Raw genomic sequence first — 24,213 nt, 5'->3', positions numbered from 1 at the left:
GTTTTCAACAAATTTCTTGCCATTTTATTTCTAGGAGAGAGAAAGAGAGAGAAGGAACATAAAGAGAGAGGGAGGAAGCCAAGGCCTCCATATCTATATTGCTTCACGCTTCCACCTCTCCGTTTCTCTCTAGACACCATCAACAGCGAGCAGAATCTAGCTTCTTGGTGGGTTGTATATTCTATTAGAGGTATGTGATCTCCATCTGTTCATTTGTTCCTTTTTTCCCGAATTCTGTGGGGTCAACCTTTAGTATTCTGGGGTTTTTCTGTGGTTTGATTTCGTGGGTCGTGAGAATTATGTGAGGAAGAGGTTGGGATTTTTGTGGGTTTGTTGGATTTCGACGTTTCCGGAATTGGGTTGTTCGAAAATTGGGATTTTGATGTTGGTTTTTGTGGGGTTTTGTGTGTTTTGGATGTGAAGGAAGGGGTTTTGGGGATCGAGAGCAATGGCTGGGTCAGTTAGTGATGATAATGGGGCTGGGGGATCTTCGGAGGCGATCTCGAGCAGCCAGAGATGCCCGTCGGGAGATTCGCTGTCGGAATGGAGATCTTGTGAGCAGGTGGAAAACGGGACCCCTTCTACATCTCCTCCGTATTGGGACACCGATGACGATGATGATTGTGGTATGTGTAGTCCGTGTGTATGTTCAGTATTTGTATAACTTTTTGCTTTATTTGTTTCGTGTTAGGTGGTTCCTTTCCTCATATTATCCTTATCGTTTCCTGTTTTTTTTTTTAAGATTTAGTCCAATTTTTATCACTTTTGAAGAAAACCCACTATTTATGGTTATGCTGATTATGGGGTTTTGCATTTCTTGCTTGTTGAAATTTTTAGGTTTCCCAATTATTTTAGAGATTATGAAACAACTCAACCGAAGGTATTCACTTAGTTTCCACTTTGTTTGTGGTAACATGCGATGTTTCTTCCTACTTTTCTTCCGTATACAGAGAAAATTGCTATACAGATACTGCACTGTATAAAATTAATACATTTACGATGTAATGCTGTGTGTTGAACTTGCTTTCATTAATGATAGAAATAGAATTTTGTTCACTGGATTTGATGCCCTTCTTGATTTTCCCGGTCTGCTTCTATATCCCTTTCATTTTTTAACATAAGTATTGTGAAATTTGAAGAATATGACATGTTTTTTGAAGCTTACCTATTGTTGGAGCCTATTTTTAAGGCTACGTGTTTTGTGTGGATGGTTCTGTTAATATTGCTGATGGCCCGTCATTATGAACTTCTAATCATTTACAATCTGTTCATGTTTCTACGGAATGTTTGTTAGATTCCTTGTAGCTTATTTCTTGGTTACTATTACTTGTGCTTTCTTGTTGGGTTGTGTTTGATGTTTGTGCCTTGTGTGACGACCACCTTTTTCGCACTGATAACTGTGATTATTTTATAATTTCTATCAGGCTTGTTTCTGTTTCATGTAAAATAGTGGTCTGTTTGTTGGTGTAGATCTGTTTTAGATTAATTGGTTTGATCTAATATTATGACACCTGCTGGTTTTGGAGGTCACACTGTTCTTAATATAGTCCTCGATTTTTTAAGATGTTGCAAAAGTAGAAATGAAATGTAAAAGTGTATGCAACATGGTGTGGAAGGAAAGCATGAGAATGAGAGCACTAGAAATGGAAAGAGAGAGAAATCAGAGACATCTTGAACAAACCATCATGTGGTTTGTGTCTTGAACAAACCAAAGTTTTCACAATTAGTTATTTTGGTTCACTCTTGATTTTCTTTTGCAATGATTCACTATTTCGTTGCAACCTGTATGACATGCGTACATGTTATAAATTTGCTCATGCATTGAAGTTTTATAAGCAATAGTTCCTTTATTGTCTATTAGGTTTAAGTTTATTGATTTTTTCTTCATACTAATGGTACAGCATAGTCATGTATATGTGATTGGAGGATGATTTCTGTTTGTCTAGGATCAAAACCATCTGAATTATATGGGAAGTTTACTTGGAAGATTGAAAATTTTTCACAAATAAACAAAAGAGAGCTCCGAAGTAATGCATTTGAGGTTGGTGGATATAAATGGTGAGGACTCTTTCATATCTAGTTGCGAGAAAATTTCTTTCTGTATTTGCTATTTTTGTTGGTGCACTTGTTGCATGTAAGTTGTTTTTTATATGAACAAATGCCAGAAATGTGGAGTTTAATATCTTGAGCCAATAATTTGTAAAATACATTTACAGGTACATCTTAGTCTACCCCCAAGGTTGTGATGTGTGTAACCATCTTTCTTTATTCCTCTGTGTTGCTAATCATGACAAACTTCTTCCAGGTGATGGGTCTGATGATAAACATTGTTCTGTATATTGCATATTTTTTATCCTACATAAATAGAGGGCTCATTGTTCATTTTCATTGGCAGGATGGAGTCACTTCGCACAGTTTACAATAGCTGTGGTGAATAAAGATCCAAAGAAGTCTAAGTACTCTGGTGTGCAAGAAATAGTTATCATAAAATTCAAAATCTATACTTCAAGCTGGGTTGTTTTACTAACATATGAAAGGGAACCTTTGCAGATACTTTGCATCGGTTTTGGAAGAAAGAACATGATTGGGGCTGGAAAAAGTTCATGGAGTTATCAAAAGTGTATGATGGTTTCATTTCTAATGACTTGCTTGTGATAAAGGCACAAGTTCAGGTTATTAGGTATGTTGTGTTTCCTTTTTTTGAAAAAAAAATGAGTTGCCTCTTTTTTTTTTTAGGTATGTGATGTTTGTTTTCCAGTAAAGCATTTATTAATATGCCTGTGTTGAGTAGAATAGAATTCCCATATCTGTCTTTTGCTGAATTTGTGTTGCCACATATCTTTGTCCAGTAAAGGCAGTTTTAGTTGTTGGTTATGTACTCCTATTTTACTTTGGTTATAGTGATACAAATCATTTTGCTTTTCCTCTCTTTATCTCTCTCTCTCTCTCTCTCTCTTTTAATCTTTTCTTTTTCCTCTACAACTAGGTGAACATATATGTACATGCATGCACACATTCATACATACATAGGCATAACATGCATGTATCTGGCACATTTTAGAAGTTAAGCAGAACCAGTGCCAAGGATAATATAGTTAAAATATTGTGATCATAACATAAAGGTGCTTCATGAATGTGGCTCCTAGGGGATAAGCAAGCTATTGCTATTTAATGGAGTGATTGCTTTGTAGATGATCTTGTAAGGGTTCTTTTGTCTTATGGGAAAGCTAGCATTTTTATAGAAAACTGGGGTGCTGATCATAAGCTTTCACATTTCCAAAGCAAAGCTAAAAAAGTGTGCCATTTATTTTTATAAACTTACAGAAGTGTTTATGGTGACAATTAATGCATGAAAACGCCAAGTCTTAAGCTTGTTAACATCTTTCATGAACAGCAGATGTTAACTCTAGTGTTGGGAATTAGGCCAACATGGCCCATATGTTGGACGCACTGGTCAACTTGTGAATGAGTTGCAGTCTGGTCAAACCTAACCCATCAAATAGACAGGTTAGGCCTAAGCTGAGTTCAATGCTGAAAAACCTCACCCAACTTAAGGTTTCACAATTTCAAAGTCCAGCTAATAAATGTGTAGTATTACAATATTTTTTTTCTGAGATAACAAAAAGCCCTGTGATGGACCAGCAAGTCATTCTTTCCTTTCGGAGAAAAAAAAAGAACAAAGAAACAACCAAGTCATTCTTGAACTTGTTTGGGTATAAATTTTCTGTGAACTTAGCATCTATGAACAACTATGGATGCATTATATACTTTCGCCACATATAATAGACCGGTGAATAGGGTACTACTTGGTTAACCTGGTCTACCAAAGGGCCAGCACTTGAAAGCCTATCCCACATGAGCTGGCCCATAAGCTGCCTATAGGCTGGCCACCTAAATAAAAAGAAAGGCACAGGCAGGGTGTCTTCACCCAAATATATTGGTTGAGCTTGACTCGCTGTTGATAGGCCATGGGTTGGTCAAGCCCAGCCGGAATTTCATCAGGCTGGAGATAAGCTCAACCATGTTGAGCTCTGGCTCCAAAGCCAGTCCAAGCACCACTTTATGCCCAACCCTACTTAACACATTCACCACAGTATATGCAAAAATTTTTAGAATGACATGGTAATTAGATTCATTACTTTAACCAGTTTCGGTAATTTTATGAAGGAACAGCTATTGTTCATTTCCAAAGGAGTGATAGGTAGGTCTGTATTGGTTCAGATGTGCACCGGATCGAGTGGTCCATACTGTAAACAGAAATGGTGGAGGATTTGATTTCATGAAGTTTGCTCCAGTTTTCACCCTCACCAGTTCCTTGTGTGACCACAAGGAGGGCAAGATGAAGAAGAGGATGAGATCATTATTGCTTTCTCTCTCGTCTCACCCCTATGAAATCTGTGACAATCTTAACCCACTTAGCCTTCCTCTTGCTGTCCCTAGATCATTGTGAACTCTTTCTCTCTCTCTCTCCCCCCACCTCCTTTGCCTCCTCTTCTTCCTCGTCCTTTACTACATGCTTCTCCTCCCCATTCCTCTCCCTCTTCTGTTGACAATGCCAACTCTCTCTCCCCTTTTTTTCATCCTTTTGTTACGCCTGGCGCAAGGAAGCAGCCACGTGTTACTATCTGGTCAGATGTATTTATTCAGACTTGGGTCAAAACCAACCTAGATCTGAATCATACCTGGGGCTGTTTGGGCCCAAGTCTGAGGCAGATTTGGTCAAAGCAACCAGATCACATTTGATCCAGACCTGGGCACAGTAAAGTCTGGCCCATAGTTACCAGGAAACAAAATGGATACGAGAATTTTGACATCAGAAATCCAATATCATATTTCATTTAGCGCCATGCTCATTTAGTAGGTTCCCATTTCTCTCTCTCTCTCTCTCTCTCTCTCTCTCTCTCTCTCTTTCTATCTATCTATCTATCTATATATATATATAATGTTCCCCTTCATTGGAATTTGGAACAATCTTGTATTTGCCACTATTCTTGCTAGTGTTGACTTAACTTTTGACAGAAGCTGTAGCTGTAATTTGTGGATGAATACGTTTTGCATACTCACTCTGATTTGTATGGATTACAAAGATTGAAGATGTGCGTACATTGATGAAACATTGTGATTTAGAATTTTTGTTCAAGAATTTGCACTAAAAATGCACGTGTATGTGTGCGACACACACACACACACAAACTCTCTCTATGTATATGTATGTATGTATATGTGCATGTGTGTTTGTATTATATGTATGCATGTATGTATGCATAAAGCATACGATTGTGTCATCATGTCCTAGTTTTGCACAACTATCGTGTTACACTAAGTATGTCCATATCATGTTCCATACCCATGTCCTTGTCTATGCGAGACAGCCATTCTTAGTAATAGGAATTGACCTGTAAAGTTCCCATTAGGTTCCAACAAGAGAAATTCCTTGAGGAGATGTCTATTAGAAATCCGAGTTAAACAATAGTTGAAAAATTGGTATTTAGTATAATCAATCACAAATGCTAAGTCACACTAATAAGTGCCAAATGAATAGTTGAGATCATAAAAAGAAATCAATGAAGTTAGGAACACAGTGTTGACCATGTGCATGAAGTGTCATGTTGTGTCAACACGGGCTACATTTGCTAAGGGAAGTGTCTGTGTGACATAGGAAGATGGTATATTGAGATGCTAAACTCCTCCGTAAAAGTGGTTTGGGAATTCGGGCTATATTTCTGTGCTTCACATGAATATGGCATGTAATATTTGGAAAACCACTATTAGGGAGGATATTCAATTGGTGGAATACCATTTGGTTAATAAAAGCATCTGGATACTCCACATATTTGTTTTGTTTTGTTTATGCTGTTTTGGTTCCTTGTATTGATAAAAACGAAGACACAAGAAATTAAAGCAAATATACACGGGCTCATGCACACACACACACAAAGTGGTCATCCATTAAAACTGGCTTGCAATGTGCAAAGGGATGGAATGAATCTCGGAATGCCACAAGGGCAGGCACCCATGAATGATTACATTGGTATCATGCTTTTCCTTATTGGCAATCCTATAGGAGTCATACTTGCTTATGTAGGAGTGGGTAACCATCGATATTGCTTGAGACCAAGTTATAATAAATGAAGGAAATCTACGTCTAAGGTGGGTTTGGTAGTCTAGGACCTTTCTCATGGAGTCTTAATTTCTTGAACCTACCAAATAAAGTGGTTGATACACAGTCTTTTTGTGGCTTTGTAATTAACTGGATTGGAGACTAAAGCCAAGAAAATGTGGAGGTGTTGACCAAAATAGTTGTAATCCCATTAGAAAAAAGATATTACAGAAATTTCATTGAACAAACATTCAATTCTTCAGCATCATTTAGGATATCACATCTCGCATGATACTTGATCAACTGGATGATAATCCTGTGTAGATGGCAATAAAAAATATGCAGGATCAGATGATAACCACTTATGGATTAGAAGGATGAATGCATGATAACCCACAGCGGGAAAGGTGATGGGCTTGATCTCCATGATACGCCATTGAGAAAGAGGATGCAATCTTTATGTAAATTGTGAAATACAGCCAAATGAACCAATCTGGCTTGCCTATCTAGCTGATCTCTTTCATAAATAGCTGTGCCCGTCTGACATCCCTTCCACTGTAGCATCTTTGGATAGCATAAAGAACTTTCAACAGGAGTCCTATTTGTTTAATAGTGCTTACTATTTCCAAGCTTTGGAATGTAATGCTTGATTGAACTAAATTGTCTATGTTTTCTTAGTCATCTATTCCTTTAGTTTCTTTGAGGCAATAGGCCTACAATCTCAATAACTCCTGATGATCCATTATCTGTTGGGTGCATCAATCTTATTTTGGGAAGATTGGAGTCTACCTTTTTTTACCATCTCATGTATTTGGTTAAAAAGAGATACACGTCTTAAGCAAGTTTGCCTAGCAGCAAACTACTTATTGCTGGTGCACTGATGAGTTAGATTGAGAAAAAGGAATTCAATTTTTAGTATCTAGATTCACCAAAGTTAATGATCATATTCATTTAGTTAGAGTGAGTTTGTTTCTCTTTTTCTCTTCTTATGTGCTTTGTCACTTGTTTTTGTGAAATATTTTTTCCTTACCTTTTAAGTTCAATTTTTTACATCATTTCTAATGAACATTCAAAATTATTTGTGGCTTGAGGATGGAAGGTAAGCACAAACTTGGTCTTGGACATGTAGGTCTGTAAGTGTTGTAGCATCTCCATTTTACATTGTCATTGATGCCTTTGACTGCCCCCTTGAGGTCATTTGGCCTGTGAGTTTGTTCATTGGCCAGGCACACCGTTAATTATTATCTTGTGTAGAAAGACAAGAAAATTGTATTTTCATTGGTCATCTTTCCAGAGCTATTGGCATGTGGCAGTCCCTTTGTTCTTATATTATTAATTTTTAATTAATTATACATCATTTCTTTCAATTATTGCATTTAATCTTCCAAATTCTGGAGTTTCTTACATTCTGTTTACCAATTACCAGGGAGAAGGCACATCGTCCTTTCCGTTGTCTTGATTGTCAATATAGGCGAGAACTTGTTCGAGTATACCTAACAAATGTTGAGGGGATCTGCCGACGCTTTGTTGAAGAAAGGAGGAACAAGCTTGGGAAGTTGATTGAGGACAAAACAAGATGGTCAAGGTATTCGTGCTTGTTTTGTTTTATAGCTTCTGGAGATTATGATTTATCTATGCGCCTGTTGCATCATACTGTTTGGGGCTTCCATTTCTGATTCAAGTTTGCTATAATTTTCCTCATGGACCTGTAACATGAAGAGTTGTTTGTTGTTGAGCTTGTTGCAGCTTTCGTGCATTTTGGTTAGGAATGGACCAGAATGCAAGGCGTCGCATGTCAAGAGAGAAAAGTGATACCGTCTTGAAACTTGTTGTGAAACAATTTTTCATAGAGAAGGAAGTCACCTCTACACTAGTCATGGATTCCCTACACAGTGGTCTGAAGGCTCTTGAAAGCCAAAGTTCAAGCAAAAAGATGAGAACAAAATCAACAGACCATGAGGAAATGCCACCTCCAATTGTTTGTGTTGAAAAGGATATGTTCGTCTTGGCTGATGATGTGTTGGAGTTGCTTGAGAGGGCTGCACTGGAGCCTTTGCCTCCACTGAAGGATGACAAGGGTACTCAGAATCGGACAAAGGTAAGTTTGGATGATCATGCGATTGTATAGTTTCTGCAGCATGGGTTAGTTTGTCTTGTCAACATGAACCTATGTGGATACTCTTCTCTGAGTTTGTGTAGAGGATATTGAAAAGAAGTTCAGAAGAAGAATTCATCTCTAATTATTGAATTAAGGCCCTGTTTGGATATGTTTTTGTTTATTGCTTACAAAAATAAATTAATGGCACATTTTATAATGAAGTTGCTCTTATTTTTAATTAAGTGAATGCTTGGATCACCAACTATTTAAATTTTAATGAATGAGAAAATAAGATAAGTTAATAGTGGTGATGATGGATAGTGGTGATGGTGGATGGCGGTGATAGATGGTGGTGGTGGATGGTAGTGGTGGTAATGGTGGTGTGGTGGTGGTAATAGTGGTGATGACATAGTGATGGTGGTAGTGGTGGTGATAGTGCTGGTGGCGGCAATGGTGATAGTGGTGGTGGTAATGGTGATGATGGTACTGGCAATGGTGATGGTAATAGTGGTGATGGTGTGTTAAAATATATGTATATATATACTTATATATATTTATATATATAGCATATATTTATTTATTTTTATTGTCAAGGGTATTTTGGTCTTTTTATTGTAATAGAATCTGTCCTCTAGGGACAGTTTTTAAATTTTAAATTTTTTATTTTATTCTTGGTCCTTTTCTCAAAAAACCAAGGGCTCTTTGGGCATTCTCCCAAAGAGTCGTTGGGGCTCCCCCAACGATCATATTTATGACTGTTGGGAGCTCCCAACGACTCCTTGGGAGCTCCCAACGACTCCTTGGGAGCTCCCAACAACCCCTTGGGAGCTCCCAATAGCCTCTCTCTTAGTGACTGTATTGTGTTTAAATAAGGGTTAATTCCCTCTTGTATTTTCAAGGCTTGTATATTGTCCCTTTAATGGACTTGTGATCGTGCACTTCTTGTGTTTGCAATCTTGTAAGCCCATAGTGAGTCTTGGTTATATTTCTACATATTTCGTTACATGGTATCAGAGCCATAGTGCTTTTGGTCCTTTGAAAAAGTGTTCTTGAGTTGGTGGTGTTTGTAGAAGTCATGGTGGATGAGCTCTTTTCGTGGTCTTCCATATTTTCTCCTCTCTTCTATCAAGTCAAAATGGAGAATAAACAAAAAATAGATCTCATTCAAATTAAATGATTTCAACTATATGATGTGGGCTTCCGCTATGGAAAATAACCGCAAAGGTAAGAAGCTTTGGGGATACATGATGGGCTCTATTTCGAAGCCTCAACTCAAACTCACTAAGTGGCTCTATTGTGTATAAATAGGGGTTAAACCCCTCTTGTATTTTCAAGGCTTGTGTATTGTCTCTTTAGTGGACTTGTGTTTGTGCACTTCTTGTGTTTGCAATCTTGTAAGCCCATAGTGGCTCTTGGTTATATTTCCACATATTTCGTTGCATGGTGGTGGTGGTGGTGGTGATGATGGGGGTGAAATGGAAGAAAATAAGCATTTATAAATGAAATAAGGTCTCTTGTTTTTTTTAAAAGGGGTGAAATTTATAAAATCTCATTAAAAGAATAAAAGTAAATGATCCAAACACCAAAACATGCTTACTTAAAATAAGCATAAATGGCAAGGAGCAGTTTATAAAGTGATCCAAACAGGGGGTAAAAACTTTGTCTCTTTACTAAGGGGACCTGTCTGGATATTAGTGGGATAATCTTTTGGCTATTTGTTTAGCAGGACAATGCCCTGCCTCTGCCCTGTCAAGTCAGGCCTCTCTCTGGAATTCTTGGTATCATATTTCGCAAGCACGCAGTATAGAAAGTTCTCCAACTGTGATCATAAAATGTGAAATTGACCTTAGGAAGCCCATCTATCTAAACACAAAATCTTGTTTCTTTTCTTAGTTACTGTTGCACTTGTAGGAGTTTTTCTAATTGCTGAGCCTTCTAGGCAAGCTTCATATTGAGTAATACAATTGCAACTTTCAAGACATATTCACATGGATGGGTTAGAAAACTTGAAAACATTGGTCACTATCAATGATGGATTTTGGAATTATTCACTTCCCTTCAGAACTTGAAGTCTGTCTATATTCATTTCCACAAAACTTGTGGTATGCATGTCTGTAATCATTTCATGCAACAATTTCAACCAAACGCTTGTGGTATGCATGTGTCAGTAACCATGTCATGCAACAATTTCGAGCAAGCTTTTACATGGAAAGTAACAATTTTGTGCTGATGATTATTGAAATGTTCTTCAGATTTTCTTTTTGGGCATATGGTTATTTATACTTCACATTCCAAATGACATTCTTGAATGTCATATAAGTGTGGTACTAGAACACAAACATCTAAGGTAAACATGCTTGTCTATGATGGTTGTTGTGGTACTTGCTTATCCTTAAATCATTCAATTGAAAGACCACTGATGCAATTGGGTGACTTCAATTTTGAGTTACATTTGTATTGTTTGGGCTGTTGAAGTTTTGAATGGTTTTCCATCACATTTCTAACTTTGGCCTTTGTGGTACAAGGTTTTGGACCTTGTGTTCTATCTTTTCTTTGTCTTTGTGCATGCGAATTGTTGTTTTCCTTGATTTTATGTTGACTGTGCATTCTTAGGAAGGAATTCCTGGAGAGGACTTCAACAAAGACTCAATTGAACGTGATGAAAGGCGCCTTACAGAACTTGGACGGAGGACTGTGGAAATATTTGTTGTAACTCAAATATATAGGTAAATTTTATGGTTGTATTGTGTTCGTGTTTCAGGAGTGAATGTAAAACTTATGTATATACAGTTGGAAATGCCTATATATTATGAGGATTTACAAGTGTAAAGAAAAGGTGGAGAGGCAAGCTGGAATTGGTTTTTTCATGCAGCATATATTTGCAACAAAATGCGGTTTTTTTGGTAGATTTTGGTCTAGTTTGTGAAAACGAAATCTGTAGGTGAAGGAGAGGGGAAAATGTGTCCCCCCCCCCGTTCGTGGGTGAAGGGGGAGGGTCTGTTGTATGCGTACAAGCCTTAACACCCTCTGGTTAGCACACTATTGAATTGTTATAAGATAAACTATAAATTACTATGTAACGGGAAGCTGGGAAGAAGAAGTGGATGGTCTTAAGGTCTTGAATCTACATAACCCTTGAATCTACGGGGAATAGAGAAACCAAAAGGAAACTCAGAAGATGATGAGCTAGATTGTTTGATGGAAACAAAATGATTCCTTCTCTATTTATAGACTGTAGGGCTTATCTAAAACTTCTACCTTGTCATTTTTAAACTTTTACCTTTATTAGAATCTTATCTTATTTCATCTAGAACTCTGGAAACTAGTAGAATAAGGCCTTCAATTGACCTTCCATGTAGAATAAGGCCAACCATTCTACATCAATCTGCTGCACTTGTAGTGATTTTCCCCCTGAATTAGCTTTGGGGTGTGCTGGTTATTCCAATGGATGACACTCAAATTGGTCACTACATTTAGTGTAGAATAGTTGTTCATGTCTTAAGAAGATCAACTACATATGCCTTGCTATTGATCTTCTAATTTTTTTTATAAAGTCCATGGTTTTTGTTCTTTAGCTTATTATAAGTTCCTACAAAAATTCGCTATTTTTTAAGATGAACCATCACAATCATTCAATTATTTATACATATTTGCATCTTTCTGTATTTAGCATTTGTTTCTTAACATATACATATGAGTTCTATGAACCGTAGCTATTGGTCTCACTAGGAAGTTTTGGTAGCTTCACAAGTTCTAGAGTACGTTTTAAAAAATTCCATAGATAATTTTAAATGGAGTCTTTCCTGTACATTTATTCACTATATCGTTGTAAATAAAAAACAAAAACAAAAAACTCAACCTACATTAAGGCATAGTCTCACAGCTAAGATTTATCTCTAGAAAGATACCTATGAATATTTTATAAGGTTCTTTTTGTCAACTTTAGTTTGTCCATCACTGTGGACTTTGAAGGCGATAACTATCAGTCTAACAATTTCTCGAAAAAAAAGAAACAATGTTTGAGGTATTTGTTCTGTTCTTACAAGGTATAAAATGCACTATTTTAGAGGCACAGTCCCTGCCTCTTTGAGTTCTTAGGGGTCTCAAGGCAAAGTCCATGGACAGATCATTTTATGGAGCTTCTGGTATCGGAATGGGTGTAAGGGCCAAAAATTATGGGGTTACCATTTATTGCTTTGACATACAAGCACAAACTTTCCAAGGTCTCGCTTCAACTGATGCTATTGGTATCTTTTCTGACTAGAGCAATGCTTTTGGAAAATGCCAGGCCTTCACTTAAGCCACCAGCAAAGCATCTCTTTGACAACTGATTCATGTGAGGAACACTTTGGGATACTTAACCTTTTTCCATAGAAAGAAAGCCTTATTTTATGTGCAAATCTCTTTATTTTATGTGCAAATCTCTTGGTTGACCTCTTGACATTTCATCTGCTCTTCCTTAAAATCTTCATCATCTGAATACAAGACTTTAGAATCTTGTAACTTTTTAATTCATTCAGCACGGCCAACCATCAACTGCTCACATGCTTCTCTTAGAAGGTCAATCCATCTAAGACTTGAACCTAGTTGCTATTTTCATGACATCTACTAAGTTCTACATAGGTTACGGTAATTAAAACCTTATATTGGACAGCTCACTGAATGCCACTATCAAAATTATCAATTTATCATGTACGGTTATTCTCTTTTAGACAGATGATTGGTGAGAGAAGTCAGTAAAATTTCTATGCCTATTTTCTTGTAGAACACTCTTCTTGTTTGTGATTTTGGTATTGATGGAATACACATGAAGCGGGGTAATAAGAATCTATCTGTCATCAGTTGCTTCGTCTGCTGTCCGGATTTCATGGGTGCCACACACGCCTTAGGAAGTCCTAGTCAATGCAGCTAAAGCTCTTGTAAGCAACAAGCTTAACTTTTTATATAATCAGAGATTCCTTCTACTTTTAAAAGACAATCTAAGAAATCTTTAAATGTAGTTGACCATTAAGGCAAAAAGATCTACATTTGTGATGTAACCTCATTTCTATGAGTTATTTGCCAAGTGTTATCCAAGAATTTGATGAAGAACTTTATTCCTAAAATCAGAATTGTACATTGAGAGCCTTTGAAGTGGTGGTGAAACAGGCAGGTGTCCATGAATAGGCTGACCATCCTTCAGTGATTAAAAGGTTGATATGTTTACATCTTTGTGACTGTAGCTGTTGCGCATGGTTGAAGGTTTCCAAACCCAGTGATAACTATAGGATGATTACTAGAAGCGAGGTATGGAGCTTCCATGTTGAACCGAGCTATGCAATGGTGCATAGCCATGACACTGTCTATAAGAAAGGTTCTGAAAGAAAGGCCAGCAAGGTTCCCTAATAAGGAAAGCTGGGTTGCATCAGCAGTAGAGAGTAGAGACTTCTCATTGGTTATGTAATAGCTTAACTGCCATTCATTTGCTATTCTCCTTCAGTGGGATGAATCAAGGAAGTGAAAATAGGTTACTTGAAGATAAACCACTCAACAGACATGCTGCTTGCTCTATTTATTTAGATTTTGGTGAAGGAAAGAGATTTGGATGAAATTATAATGCGAGTAAAATATGACTGAATAGTTTTTGCAGTCTTCACGAAGCGCGCAAAAACAATTTTTGTGAACCTCTTTATGATAGTAACTTCGCAAATACCTTAGCAAAATCACATATATTTGGTACAGAAGTCACTGAAAACCATGCAAATCGACATAATATATGAAGCGATTGTCCACACCCCAAGACTATTTTTGCATATTCTAGGGTTTCTTTGTGGTCCCTTGATCTTCCACAAAAAATTCCCTCAACTTTTCCGGCAACTATTTCTGGTCACATTTTTCTGGCGATTCATCGGCGGCACTTCATTGTTGAGTTTTTCATATTCATCGATGGCGAGTTTTTCAGTAAGCACATTCTAAACGATTAGTTTTTCGGTAAGTACATTCTTAACGATGATTTTTTTTTGTTAAGCACAGTATTTTTGATACCAAACCTCTTGGTTTCTTGAAGAGCTCATTGAACTCCTGCCTTTATCAGAACTTTTATCTTTATTAGACTCTTATCTCATTTAGAACTCCAAAAACTCCTCTCATAAAAAGAGCTCTAGAAACTCCTAAATAATTTCTCTTTGATTCCTTGCATCTATTTGTATTTGTTAGTTAAGGTATAACGTGTAACCTGATTTTGATGTTGTGGGTTTTCTTTTAAATACCGAGTTAGTTTCATGAGGTTCATCATCATGCAGTCTTGCCTTTAATTTGTATTTACTGCATATATTGCAATTTACCTTGCAGCAATCGAATTGAAGTCGCATATCAGGAGGCTGTTGCTTTGAAGAGGCAAGAGGAACTTATTCGCGAGGAGGAGGCAGCATGGCAAGCTGAAAATGACCTCAAGTCAAAGCGTGGATCATCTGACAAAGAAAAGCGAACTAAAAAAAAACAGGTTACATGATGAGATTTGGATGGTTTTGTGGAACTTCATTCAGATGATTGAATATAACCTTAAAAATTGTCATACATGCAATTAAGTTTTCCAATTGTGAAGAGTTCCTTCTAAATTCATATTGTTGCATTAGGCTAAACAAAAGCGGGCCAATCGCAAGAAGGATAAAGCCAGGGATGAGAAATCTGGAACACCACTTCATGATAAACACCAGAAGGAGATGTCAGAGGAAAGAGCCCTTGGGGAATTCTCAGAACAGTCTATCCTTGATAAATTTGATGCACAGGAAGGAGATGTTTCTGATGTGTCAGGCACTGGGGAAGATACTGTTGAAGCTCATCAACCAGATGAAGACAGAGATGTCAGCTCAGTCAATTGGGACACAGATACATCAGAAATACATCCTGCTACAGAACCTAATAGCTCTGGGATAAACATTCAACCTGTAGAAAATGGAAGATCTAACAAAAAGAAAAGGGCTATAATGGATGACAGCTCTTCAACATGTTCTACTGATTCTGTTCCTTCTGTTATAACAAAAGGCCCATACAAAGGGCATGCTTTGCCCGTCTACAGCAGCCAAACATCACCAAGCAGGTGCATATGGCTGAATGTACTGATTCTGGTTTTCTCTGATGTTGAATATTTGCTTTTTCAACCTTATCCATCTGCCCTTTCATTCATTTCCGCAGACGAAAGAATCAGCAGGCCAAAGAAAACCATGATCAAAATGGTTCGACCCATGATAGTGACAGACAATCTTTGGACTCTGTCCCAGATGCTGGCCTGGTATGTGATACCAGTAGCACCTGCGGAAGCACTGGACCTGAGCCAGATTTTGTCCTCTCCCTAAAGGATCGGATTCAGTTGCCAGAGCAACATTTAGTTGAGAAGGTTAAGCTCTCCCTATTGTTTGAAGGTGTGCTTGCGTGATGCATTCATGCATGAATGTGTGCATGTGGGGATGAGTTTTTGGGATTGTTAGAACTTTAAATTTTGATGGAGACACCCTTACAAAAAACAAGGTTACCCTATTTGAGTTTGCACAGTTGTATCTTCTGCTTTTATAGATGAAAACTTTCTTTTCTGGCAGAAGTAACCATTTGACTTATTTAAATCAACATGTCTTGGGAAATTACCATGTTAGGTTTGGAGAGAGATGATACTTTGCTTGAATTGTATCACAGAGCCATGTGCCCTACATCAAGCGGTCTTGATTTCTTCACTGGAAACTGAGTGCTATGGTTCAATGATAAATTAACATTTCTTTTGTGGTTGCTAGAATTGTATGACAGAGCTATGCTCCCTACATCTGAATCATTGGTCTTGTTCTTAGATTCTTACATTTTGGATTGTTGAGGCTCAATGTTTCCATAACATGATGAGTTTCTGTGCATCTTTTTCAGGAAGTTGTTTCATTACAAAGGAAAATGAATGTCAAAGATGTCGATGATCTTGAAAGACCTTCAAAGCAGTCATCTGAACCAGCAGAGGAAGTTTCCTCCTCTCCCACAAGTCCACCTTCCATAATAAATATGAAGTCTAGTTCAGCAACAGGGGAAGTAAGCAGCCCAGCTTTAGTTGAACCAGTTTCTGTTAGGCTAGCATCTTCAAATAGCCGATCAGAAAAAGGAATCTTGCTCCTAACCAGATCTCCATTCCCATCCATATCCCAAAATGAAACTCAAAAATCCATCAGCACAACAAAAGTTCCAACAGATAACCATGAAATCACCTCACTGAAGCCAGTCACAGCTGATGCACATACTGCACTGTCGAGACCATCAAGCGCCCTGATTTGTGCTGCTTCAAGAACAACCACTTCAGTTATATCCATGACTCAGTCATCTCCATCGTTAGCACAGTCGGTCAGTGCAGCTGGAAGGTTAGGCACTAGCACTGATCAACAGCCAACCACTTCATCCAGTGCTGCTGTTGCTCATCAGTCCTATAGAAATGCCATTATGAATAGCCACAAAGCGAGAACTGCTTCAAGCTTTCCTAGTTATACCCCCTCTTATTCCAGAGCAAATCCAACTTCTTCCCACTTGCAGTCACTGTCTTTGGCCTCACCATCTTTGACATCCTCGTCATTATCAGCAGCTTCATTGTCACCAGCAACTGTAACTGCATCGCTGCTGTCTCAGAGCACTTCTATGAACAAAACTGGCAACTCTGCAGGAACAAGTAACTGTCCAGGTTTTACTTTTGGCACAGTGGCACCCGAGATACTGCGCAGTACATCTCAATCAGAGTTGCTTCCTGAGGAATCCAGTCCATTGTCATGGATAAATGAATGCATGTTACAGGAAGGTGAGAACAGCCTCTTCTGTGAACCATATTTTCAGGATATCCCAAGCCTAGAGATCTGTGCTTCTGGTAACAGGCGTCCCGTCGGTCTTGCTGACTCACAGGATGAGTTCCCCCATCTTGATATTATCAATTACCTACTTGATGAGGAATATAGCATCGGAAAAGCAGCAACAGTTAGTGGCATGCTGAAAACCCCGGTGAATCATATTTTCAATAGGCAATTTACATTTCCTGGCATCCATGGTTTTGGCCGAGGGAATGAAATGGGAATGATGGACGCAGGTACTTCAAACAGCTGCCAGTTTGAGAGGTCAATGATGTATGCTGATAGCAGTCTCCAGCATGTCTATGGTTCGCGAAGCGGTGCCTATGACATGCAAAGAGGACATGATGTGTCACTTTCTTCATACATGGCACAGCCTAATTGGCAGGTAGAGAGGGTCTTACAAGCTAACCAGCTGGGTCAGCTTCAGTGGTCTGCAGATTCTGCTGACATCTCGTTGTTGAGAAACTCCAAGGCAGGTGGGTCTCTTTTTCAAATGCCAGTCGCAGACTATGCCAACTTGAGTTGCAGAGGTGGGCGTAATGAATATTCTGCATTCAGACCAGCACGTTGAAGGCTTTTAAGACGCTGGCTTTGTCTTCAGCTGCATAGCCCCAATCTTGATAATGTATTTGAGGTGTTGTCTCATTAAAGTGCAGCATACTGCTGCTCTCTAGGACATTTTGTAAAGAGTGATTCTCAATTTGCTTCTAGTCGCATTTCTACTATTTATGTTTGCATTTCGCTGTTGCTGTGTGCTGATTGGAATGGAAAACAGTGATTGGTGCATATTTCTACCAGGATCTGATGTGCCCGCTCTAAAATCAAGAGAAAAATGGCATACACTGGACTTTGATGCTGAAGCTGCTGAACCATTCTGGTGTGGAGACTAAACTTTTTGAATTGGCAAGATTAAGAGAACACGTAGAATTGTAAAGGCCTACAAGATTGTGTAATGTTGTAATAGGGCACGGTAGCATGCTCGATCGGTTTGCATTAGAATGTCTAAGCTGATACGCAGTTAAATTCCAAGAGCATTTAGATCTGAAACTGCCGTTGTCACCCAGGTGACCCTCATTTTTCTATTTTCTTTTTCCTTTTCCTCTTTTCAAGTGTTAATTACTGATGTTCAGACATGTTAGCTTATACTGTTACTGAATATGAAGTTGACAAGTGTTGCTGTATTGGTACCACAGCAGAGGTGGAAGTAACTGGTTTAACATACCTTGGAATATATTAAGCTAACCTACATCTCTTCCAGCACCATCCCATGAAATAGTTATTGGAAAGGCTAAATATTTGTTGTATGGATATGGACAGATATGAGAATTTATGCTGTTAAAACAAGGGCTCATAGTTGAGGAGATATATTTGTTACACTCGATTTTACCTACAGTATCCAGTTGAAAATCTCACGGATCAGGTTGTTTTGATTTGATATAACCTCATAGATGCGTTCAGCATAGTTGATTTATGATAAATCAACATTTGGGTCATGTTTATTCGATGAAAAAACATGCTTGCTTGAGTTGGAAAAAATTTTATGTATTACGGCAGTTGATTTTTTCAATACCATAAAAACCTATATATGTTGTTGGATTTTGGTGATACAAAAACCAATTCCTACTAAATGGAGCATGTATATCACATTGATGAGGTTAAGATTATTAAAAAAACAAAAATGTGAAAAGAAAATGGTTTTGCAAATTAGATTATAGTAACTATTAACCCGATAGTTTAAACTAGAATGTGTTTAGCCAGTCATGTTGTACTGACTCGGGATTCTAACTTTACATGGTCGGTCGGTCTTAAATGATATGAAGCATACACCACATGAGAATCAAAACAATATCTTTTGTCCCACATTCATAAGTTTTGGAACTCACAGTTTGACCTTTTTGGAGTTAGAGAGACCTAAGGAGGTATAAAGAAAATGTAACCAAACAATCTCATATTCTATATCATTGTCTTGGACCTGACTTTTTAGCCACAGCAAATGTATTTTTTTTGTGTTCATGTCCTTGTGCACTAAATTCACAAATCTTTTAACTGGCAACAATATGTTTGTTCACACCAGTTGATCAACAGAAGCTGAAAATTTCTCATTTTTTGTTTCTTTCAGTTCCTAGCAACCACTTATTCACAAACCCTGTGCAGGGCTAATAGTTCTCTCCCCACCTCATGGAAAACCCTTTTTGCTCTGCTTAGCCCTACCCCCTTCTAGGTGAAATTTAGTAAATAGGTTTTATAGGGGCCCGACAATCATATTTTGTCAAATACCGAGTGATAAACACCTATGTTCTTTTCGTTACCTTATTTTCCAACAAGCTCCTGGATGGCAATACTATTTACATGTCATTGGGAATGGAAGCTTTAGGGGTGGGTGTTGCACATTTTCGGAGAAATACACTTGGGAATTGAATAAAATTAGATAATTTTGTATCCATGGTTTTGCTAAAAATTGCCAGTTTACATGTATGGGAACTGGTCAAAACGTACCAAACGGATAAAACTTGCAAAACGTACTTTTTTTTCCTTATAAGATCAAATTTGGTTTTTCTATGGTAGATCATGATGGACCCAGATCTGAACACAGTACCAGCACCCCATAGTTTGATTCAGGTCAGGTGAAGGTCGATCCGTTGACACTCCTATGACCCTTCTACCGTCAAGTACTTCAGTAATTTGGTTCAAGGAAGAGTACTAAGTCACCCAAGCTCCCTTTGGCAACAGGTCTTGGATAACATTTTCCAATTACTGCTCAAATTTCTCTTCTTTTGGCTTGACAAAATAAAGGGAATCATAAGCGATTAAAGGCCAGAATATACGAAAAAAACCTTGCAAGGACCAAATCTATTAGACTGCGGACCACCTCCAAACACATTTTTATCTTTCCAAGCTATAACTTTGGCTTGAACCCTTCCAATAAGGCTCTGATTGGGAGCCTTGTATCAGAGGTGTGTTGCACTTTCCCACAGTGCTCTCATGCACTCTGTTGTTTGGGAGCAGTAGCGTTGCGAAAAGGAGTTGGCAGCCCAACATAACATTTCAACACCATTCACTAGAGGATGTTTTTGGCAATGCCATTCTCAACACCACATTTTGGCAACACAACATTTTGGCAACACATGAAAATGGTGTTTCCATCTCAGAGCAAGTCTCCCAAACAGAGACTAAGTGATCATGATATTGAAATTTAACACCCCACTGTTCTAGAAAACCAAGAATTTGAGATTCATTTCCAAACGGAGTGACAAGCAGAAGAAATAACACTTTTGTGAGACATAAATCTACAAGCACTTTTGGAGTACACGATGACCGTTGCAAACGATCCTGTCCGCCAGTATCAACAAGCAGAAGAAAGGTCGTTGCTGAGTCCTCAACTTGAAGAGGTCAAGAGGACAACAATTTAGGCTCTGCCCGAAATTTGGTAAATTAAGAAACTCAAGGAATCGGGTTGGAGTTCGTCAAACTCATCAGATATAGTTTTTTGAGAGAGGAATTAAAACAGACATTTCAGGAATTAAAGAGACAGATGCAGTATGAAATACAAAAGCAAAATGAATCGCCAGAAATTTAATTTGAGCTGATAACTGAGAACACAAACCTCACACAAGGCAAAGTGTCCAGGAACAAAGAAATCTATCTCTGAATTTAAGGCCCTTTCGGGCTTTTCTCAACAAAATTCGACCAACAAGATAACTGACCAGCAACAAAAATCACCATTTACTAAAGATGAGCAAAATATTGCTCACCCAGCAAAAGTTACAAACTGGGATTTTTACTTAATCTTTCTTCTAAAGAAACTAAACAAAAACCAACTAGAATTAACGTAGCTACTGAAAAATGAAACACTGAAATAACAGAAAAGATTAAGCTAATCAAACAAGCTGAAACCCATGTCGTCGTCACTTTCTTCTTTTGGCTCCTCCTGCCAAAAAGAATACACTCATATTAAGTTACGAGAAAACAAATCAGTAACAGAAATATCGCGAATAGCTATATATTTTAAGGAAAAGGCATTGAATGCCACAAAGAATGTAATCAGCTAATTATAAAATGCTCGATTCTGATAAAAGAACAGCATTTCCAACAGATGTTACTTTGGAGTCAAAAGCATAGCAGCACAAAGCTCAGCAAGGCAACCATACTAGAACATTAACACCTCTGGAAATACAATATCCTATGTGAACAAACAAAAAATATATAGACCAAACAAAAAGGCAAGATAAACAACAATTTCCTGAGGATCTTATAATTGTTAAGACTTCAGACGCTTAAGCGATAGAAAATGGTGCTATACTGAAAAAACAAATCTAAGCATGCTTTTGAAGAGAATTTGACAGTGGGGAAAATATGCCTTTTAACAAATACAGTACAGTAGCACACTTGAAACTATTTATCATGGAATGAATGAAAGAAAAGGCTAAAATTATTTGCACCACAACTAAAAGATATTAGTTCAAAAACCGATAACTACAACATTACAACCAAAAGGATTTAAGAAAGAAAACAAAGTGAAAACTGGGTAAGTCCTACTAATCATTGAAACAGTTAATGGCTAAAGAAGATTCGACATTTGGTGACCACCAAAACAAATCATGTACCAAACATTTGCAGCTTTTTCTCATAGCAACAATTATAAATTCACCATCTATAATGTGCATAACCACAGGAGTAACCCAACCTTTTCCTGCTTTGAAGCAATATGTTTTATTACTTTATTATCTACAGGGGACACAATCACAAGGGTGGTTGCATGCACACGCATATCCATGCAACAAAACCAGTGAATTGATCAACTTGGGCTAGTCAGTATCCACAGAGCTACGGAAAGAGTTTTGAGTTGGTCAAAGATGAAATCACCTTGACTAAAAAATACATGCATGAAACAATGCTCCCTGCAAGTGTGTCCCATGATCTATACTCAAACAAATACTCATACACTGGACTAAAGCATTGAGCATGAAAGTAATCAAAGATACAATGGAACAAAATGAGATCTAAAATACTTGAAAAAAGGGATATTACCTTCTTTTCCTCGGCAGCAGGAGCAGGGGCACCACCACCACCGCCAGCTGCAGCACCTCCAGCAGCAGGTGCTGCAACCGCCACAGCTGCACCACCACCACCTGAAGGAAAGAGTCACATAAAAATCTTACAAACAATTCAATAAAAGAGAAAAGTCGACTAAAAAATCACTACCAAGTTTGGTTTTGTTTACCAGAACCAGCACTCAGGATAAGATCCTCAATGTTCCGCTTCTCCAAAAGCTTGGCAAATAGACTTGGCCAGTACGACTCAACGGAGACATTTGCAGACTTGACTATAGTGGCAATCTTCTCAGCCTATTCCAGAAATGGATGAAAAAAAAAAAACAGATTCAATGCTCAATTCACAAACAAAAAAGATTCCTGCAAACTCAGACCATATCAAAGGGATTTCAAATGCCAATGAATACACAATAAGCCAGAATCTACCAAAGCCTAGTAGGACTCATAAAATCCCCTCCAGTTCCCAAAGTTATTCCATGAAAGGATGCTCAGGAAAGCAAATTGGAAATAATTAGCATTCAATGTCTCAGAGTCTACCAAATCAACTATTTCTCAATACCTTGGGCAGGAAAAGCAGGGACCAAAAGTTCCAAGTCAACAAAGAGTATTGTGCACGTGCCTGCTTAAGTGCACTATAATTCAATCCGTCCGGCAGAATTACAACTTTTTTCCATAAACCAAAACCCGCTTTGAATCCAAAGAAGCGCACAAAATCTTCCGAAATTCCAAGTCAAGCCTATCCGAACTTGGTAAGACGCGACACTCCACATTCTTAAATATGCATCTAAAGAAAAACCTCTATGTGGTCTGTAAAACCATTTTAGAGCCTGGTACTCTACAAGCCCTACGACTCGATTCTCTGGTCCTTACAAACAGGCATAGAATTTTATCACCAGAGTGATACAATGGACAGCAAACAGCCTGAGTGATGCAGACGACATTGATCAAACCAAACCAGAAGAGACCTGATAAACCAGAGTTTCACTATTTTCGCCAAGACAGATACCGAGCTTCACCTGATTTCGAAAACCATTACCACCAGGAAGACATGACCACATTAACAATCCAATAAAACTCACAACTTTTTCTGGTTTGAACCGAAAAAAGGTTATAAAAGAAAGATCGACCCGTGTGATCGCTTGTTTAGTAGTGTGCAAGGACGATGAGACGGTGTAGTGCATCGGTGTTTCACAAGAATCCTAAACAAACTCATACTCCAACAATCAAAATGCACCAAAGAACACATTCCACCATATCGCGTTCATATCCAAGTCACCAACCATACAAACCATAGAATACCCAACAGAAAATCACAACAAAATCTCACACTAAAATCAACGAAAACGAGAAGTGCGATAGAAAACACCAAGGAAGCGAAAAAGGGGATATAATTATAAGAGGAAAAAGGACGATATCTCTAGGGTTAGGGTTTACCGTGATGGGGATTCCATCATCGTGGAGGATCAGAGATGCGTACGTGCAGGCGAGCTCTCCGGCCGACATCCTCCACGAAAAAAAAGAGCCTACACAAAAAGAGAGAGCGGTGAGGACTGTTTTCCGGCGAAATAGCGGCCGAAAACCGCCGAAATCTTACCTCACTGAGTTTTCCGAGATAGACCGAGATCAGAATAACCCTAGCGCCACCCTCTCTTTTTCTCTCTCTCTTAAAACCCTAATTCTCTTGGTCCTTTTATGGGAGGCAAGATAGTAAGGAAATATCTAAAATGCCTACGACTCTCCCTGCTAATGTCTGGGACGCCCCTTCATCTTGGATGATTGGATCAATGCAAGTGACAATGGATCGGGTCTAACCCGGCCCTTGCTTAGTTGCATCTTTGAAAAAGGGAGCTTGGATCTTGGATTGAGTCTTGTATGGTAGTACCAAAAGGCTTTAAGAACAGGTTTCAAGAATAATTTCGTTTAGAAGAAAATTTTGAAAATGGTTCTTTTATTATTCCTTTGTATCTTGATCCTAACGAACGGACCCAGACCTGACCCGAATGTTCAAATGGATCAGAACGATTGGAACTACGACCCACTGCCACTCCTAGACCTAGATAGGGCTGCAAACGGGTCTGATGTGGGCCAAATCCTGCATGAGTTCAGTTTGAGTCCTAATCTGAG

The 24,213-nt window shown here is 38.3% G+C and overlaps 2 protein-coding genes across 4 annotated transcripts; one reads left to right on the top strand and one right to left on the bottom strand.

Annotated features, from left to right (window-relative positions):
* Positions 1-18,191, top strand: LOC149830535 (TNF receptor-associated factor homolog 1b-like). 3 transcript variants are annotated; one of them, XM_090016589.1, is made up of 13 exons: positions 1-190; positions 424-626; positions 1,947-2,058; positions 2,217-2,305; positions 2,396-2,464; positions 2,551-2,680; positions 7,527-7,685; positions 7,847-8,198; positions 10,812-10,924; positions 14,529-14,679; positions 14,813-15,276; positions 15,372-15,573; positions 16,086-18,191. In XM_090016589.1, exons 2-13 carry the CDS (start codon positions 449-451, stop codon positions 17,607-17,609), a joined length of 3,543 nt encoding a protein of 1,180 aa, XP_089872715.1. In that variant the 5' UTR covers positions 1-190; positions 424-448; the 3' UTR covers positions 17,610-18,191. The 3 variants fall into 3 exon arrangements, with proteins under 3 accessions (XP_089872715.1, XP_089872717.1, XP_089872716.1); XM_090016591.1 differs by having other exon boundaries at positions 39-190; positions 15,372-15,598; positions 16,086-17,774; XM_090016590.1 differs by lacking the exons at positions 1-190; positions 2,217-2,305 and having other exon boundaries at positions 491-626.
* Positions 18,192-20,658: 2,467 nt separating this feature from the next.
* LOC149830534 (large ribosomal subunit protein P1-like) lies at positions 20,659-23,765 on the bottom strand. The gene is made up of 5 exons (XM_090016588.1): positions 23,684-23,765; positions 23,524-23,612; positions 22,260-22,383; positions 22,067-22,167; positions 20,659-20,966 (listed from the first exon to the last, which is right to left on the bottom strand). The coding sequence occupies exons 2-5, from the start codon at positions 23,590-23,592 to the stop codon at positions 20,913-20,915; spliced, it is 348 nt and encodes a 115-aa protein (XP_089872714.1). The 5' UTR covers positions 23,593-23,612; positions 23,684-23,765; the 3' UTR covers positions 20,659-20,912.
* Positions 23,766-24,213: the final 448 nt, after the last annotated feature.

The sequence above is a fragment of the Nuphar pumila genome, chromosome 8, assembly GCF_984573655.1.
Source record: "Nuphar pumila chromosome 8, dmNupPumi1.hap1.1, whole genome shotgun sequence".
Taxonomy (NCBI): Eukaryota; Viridiplantae; Streptophyta; class Magnoliopsida; order Nymphaeales; family Nymphaeaceae; genus Nuphar; species Nuphar pumila.
Note: the sequence above shows the minus strand (reverse complement) of the source record. Positions and strands in the feature narration are given on the sequence as shown.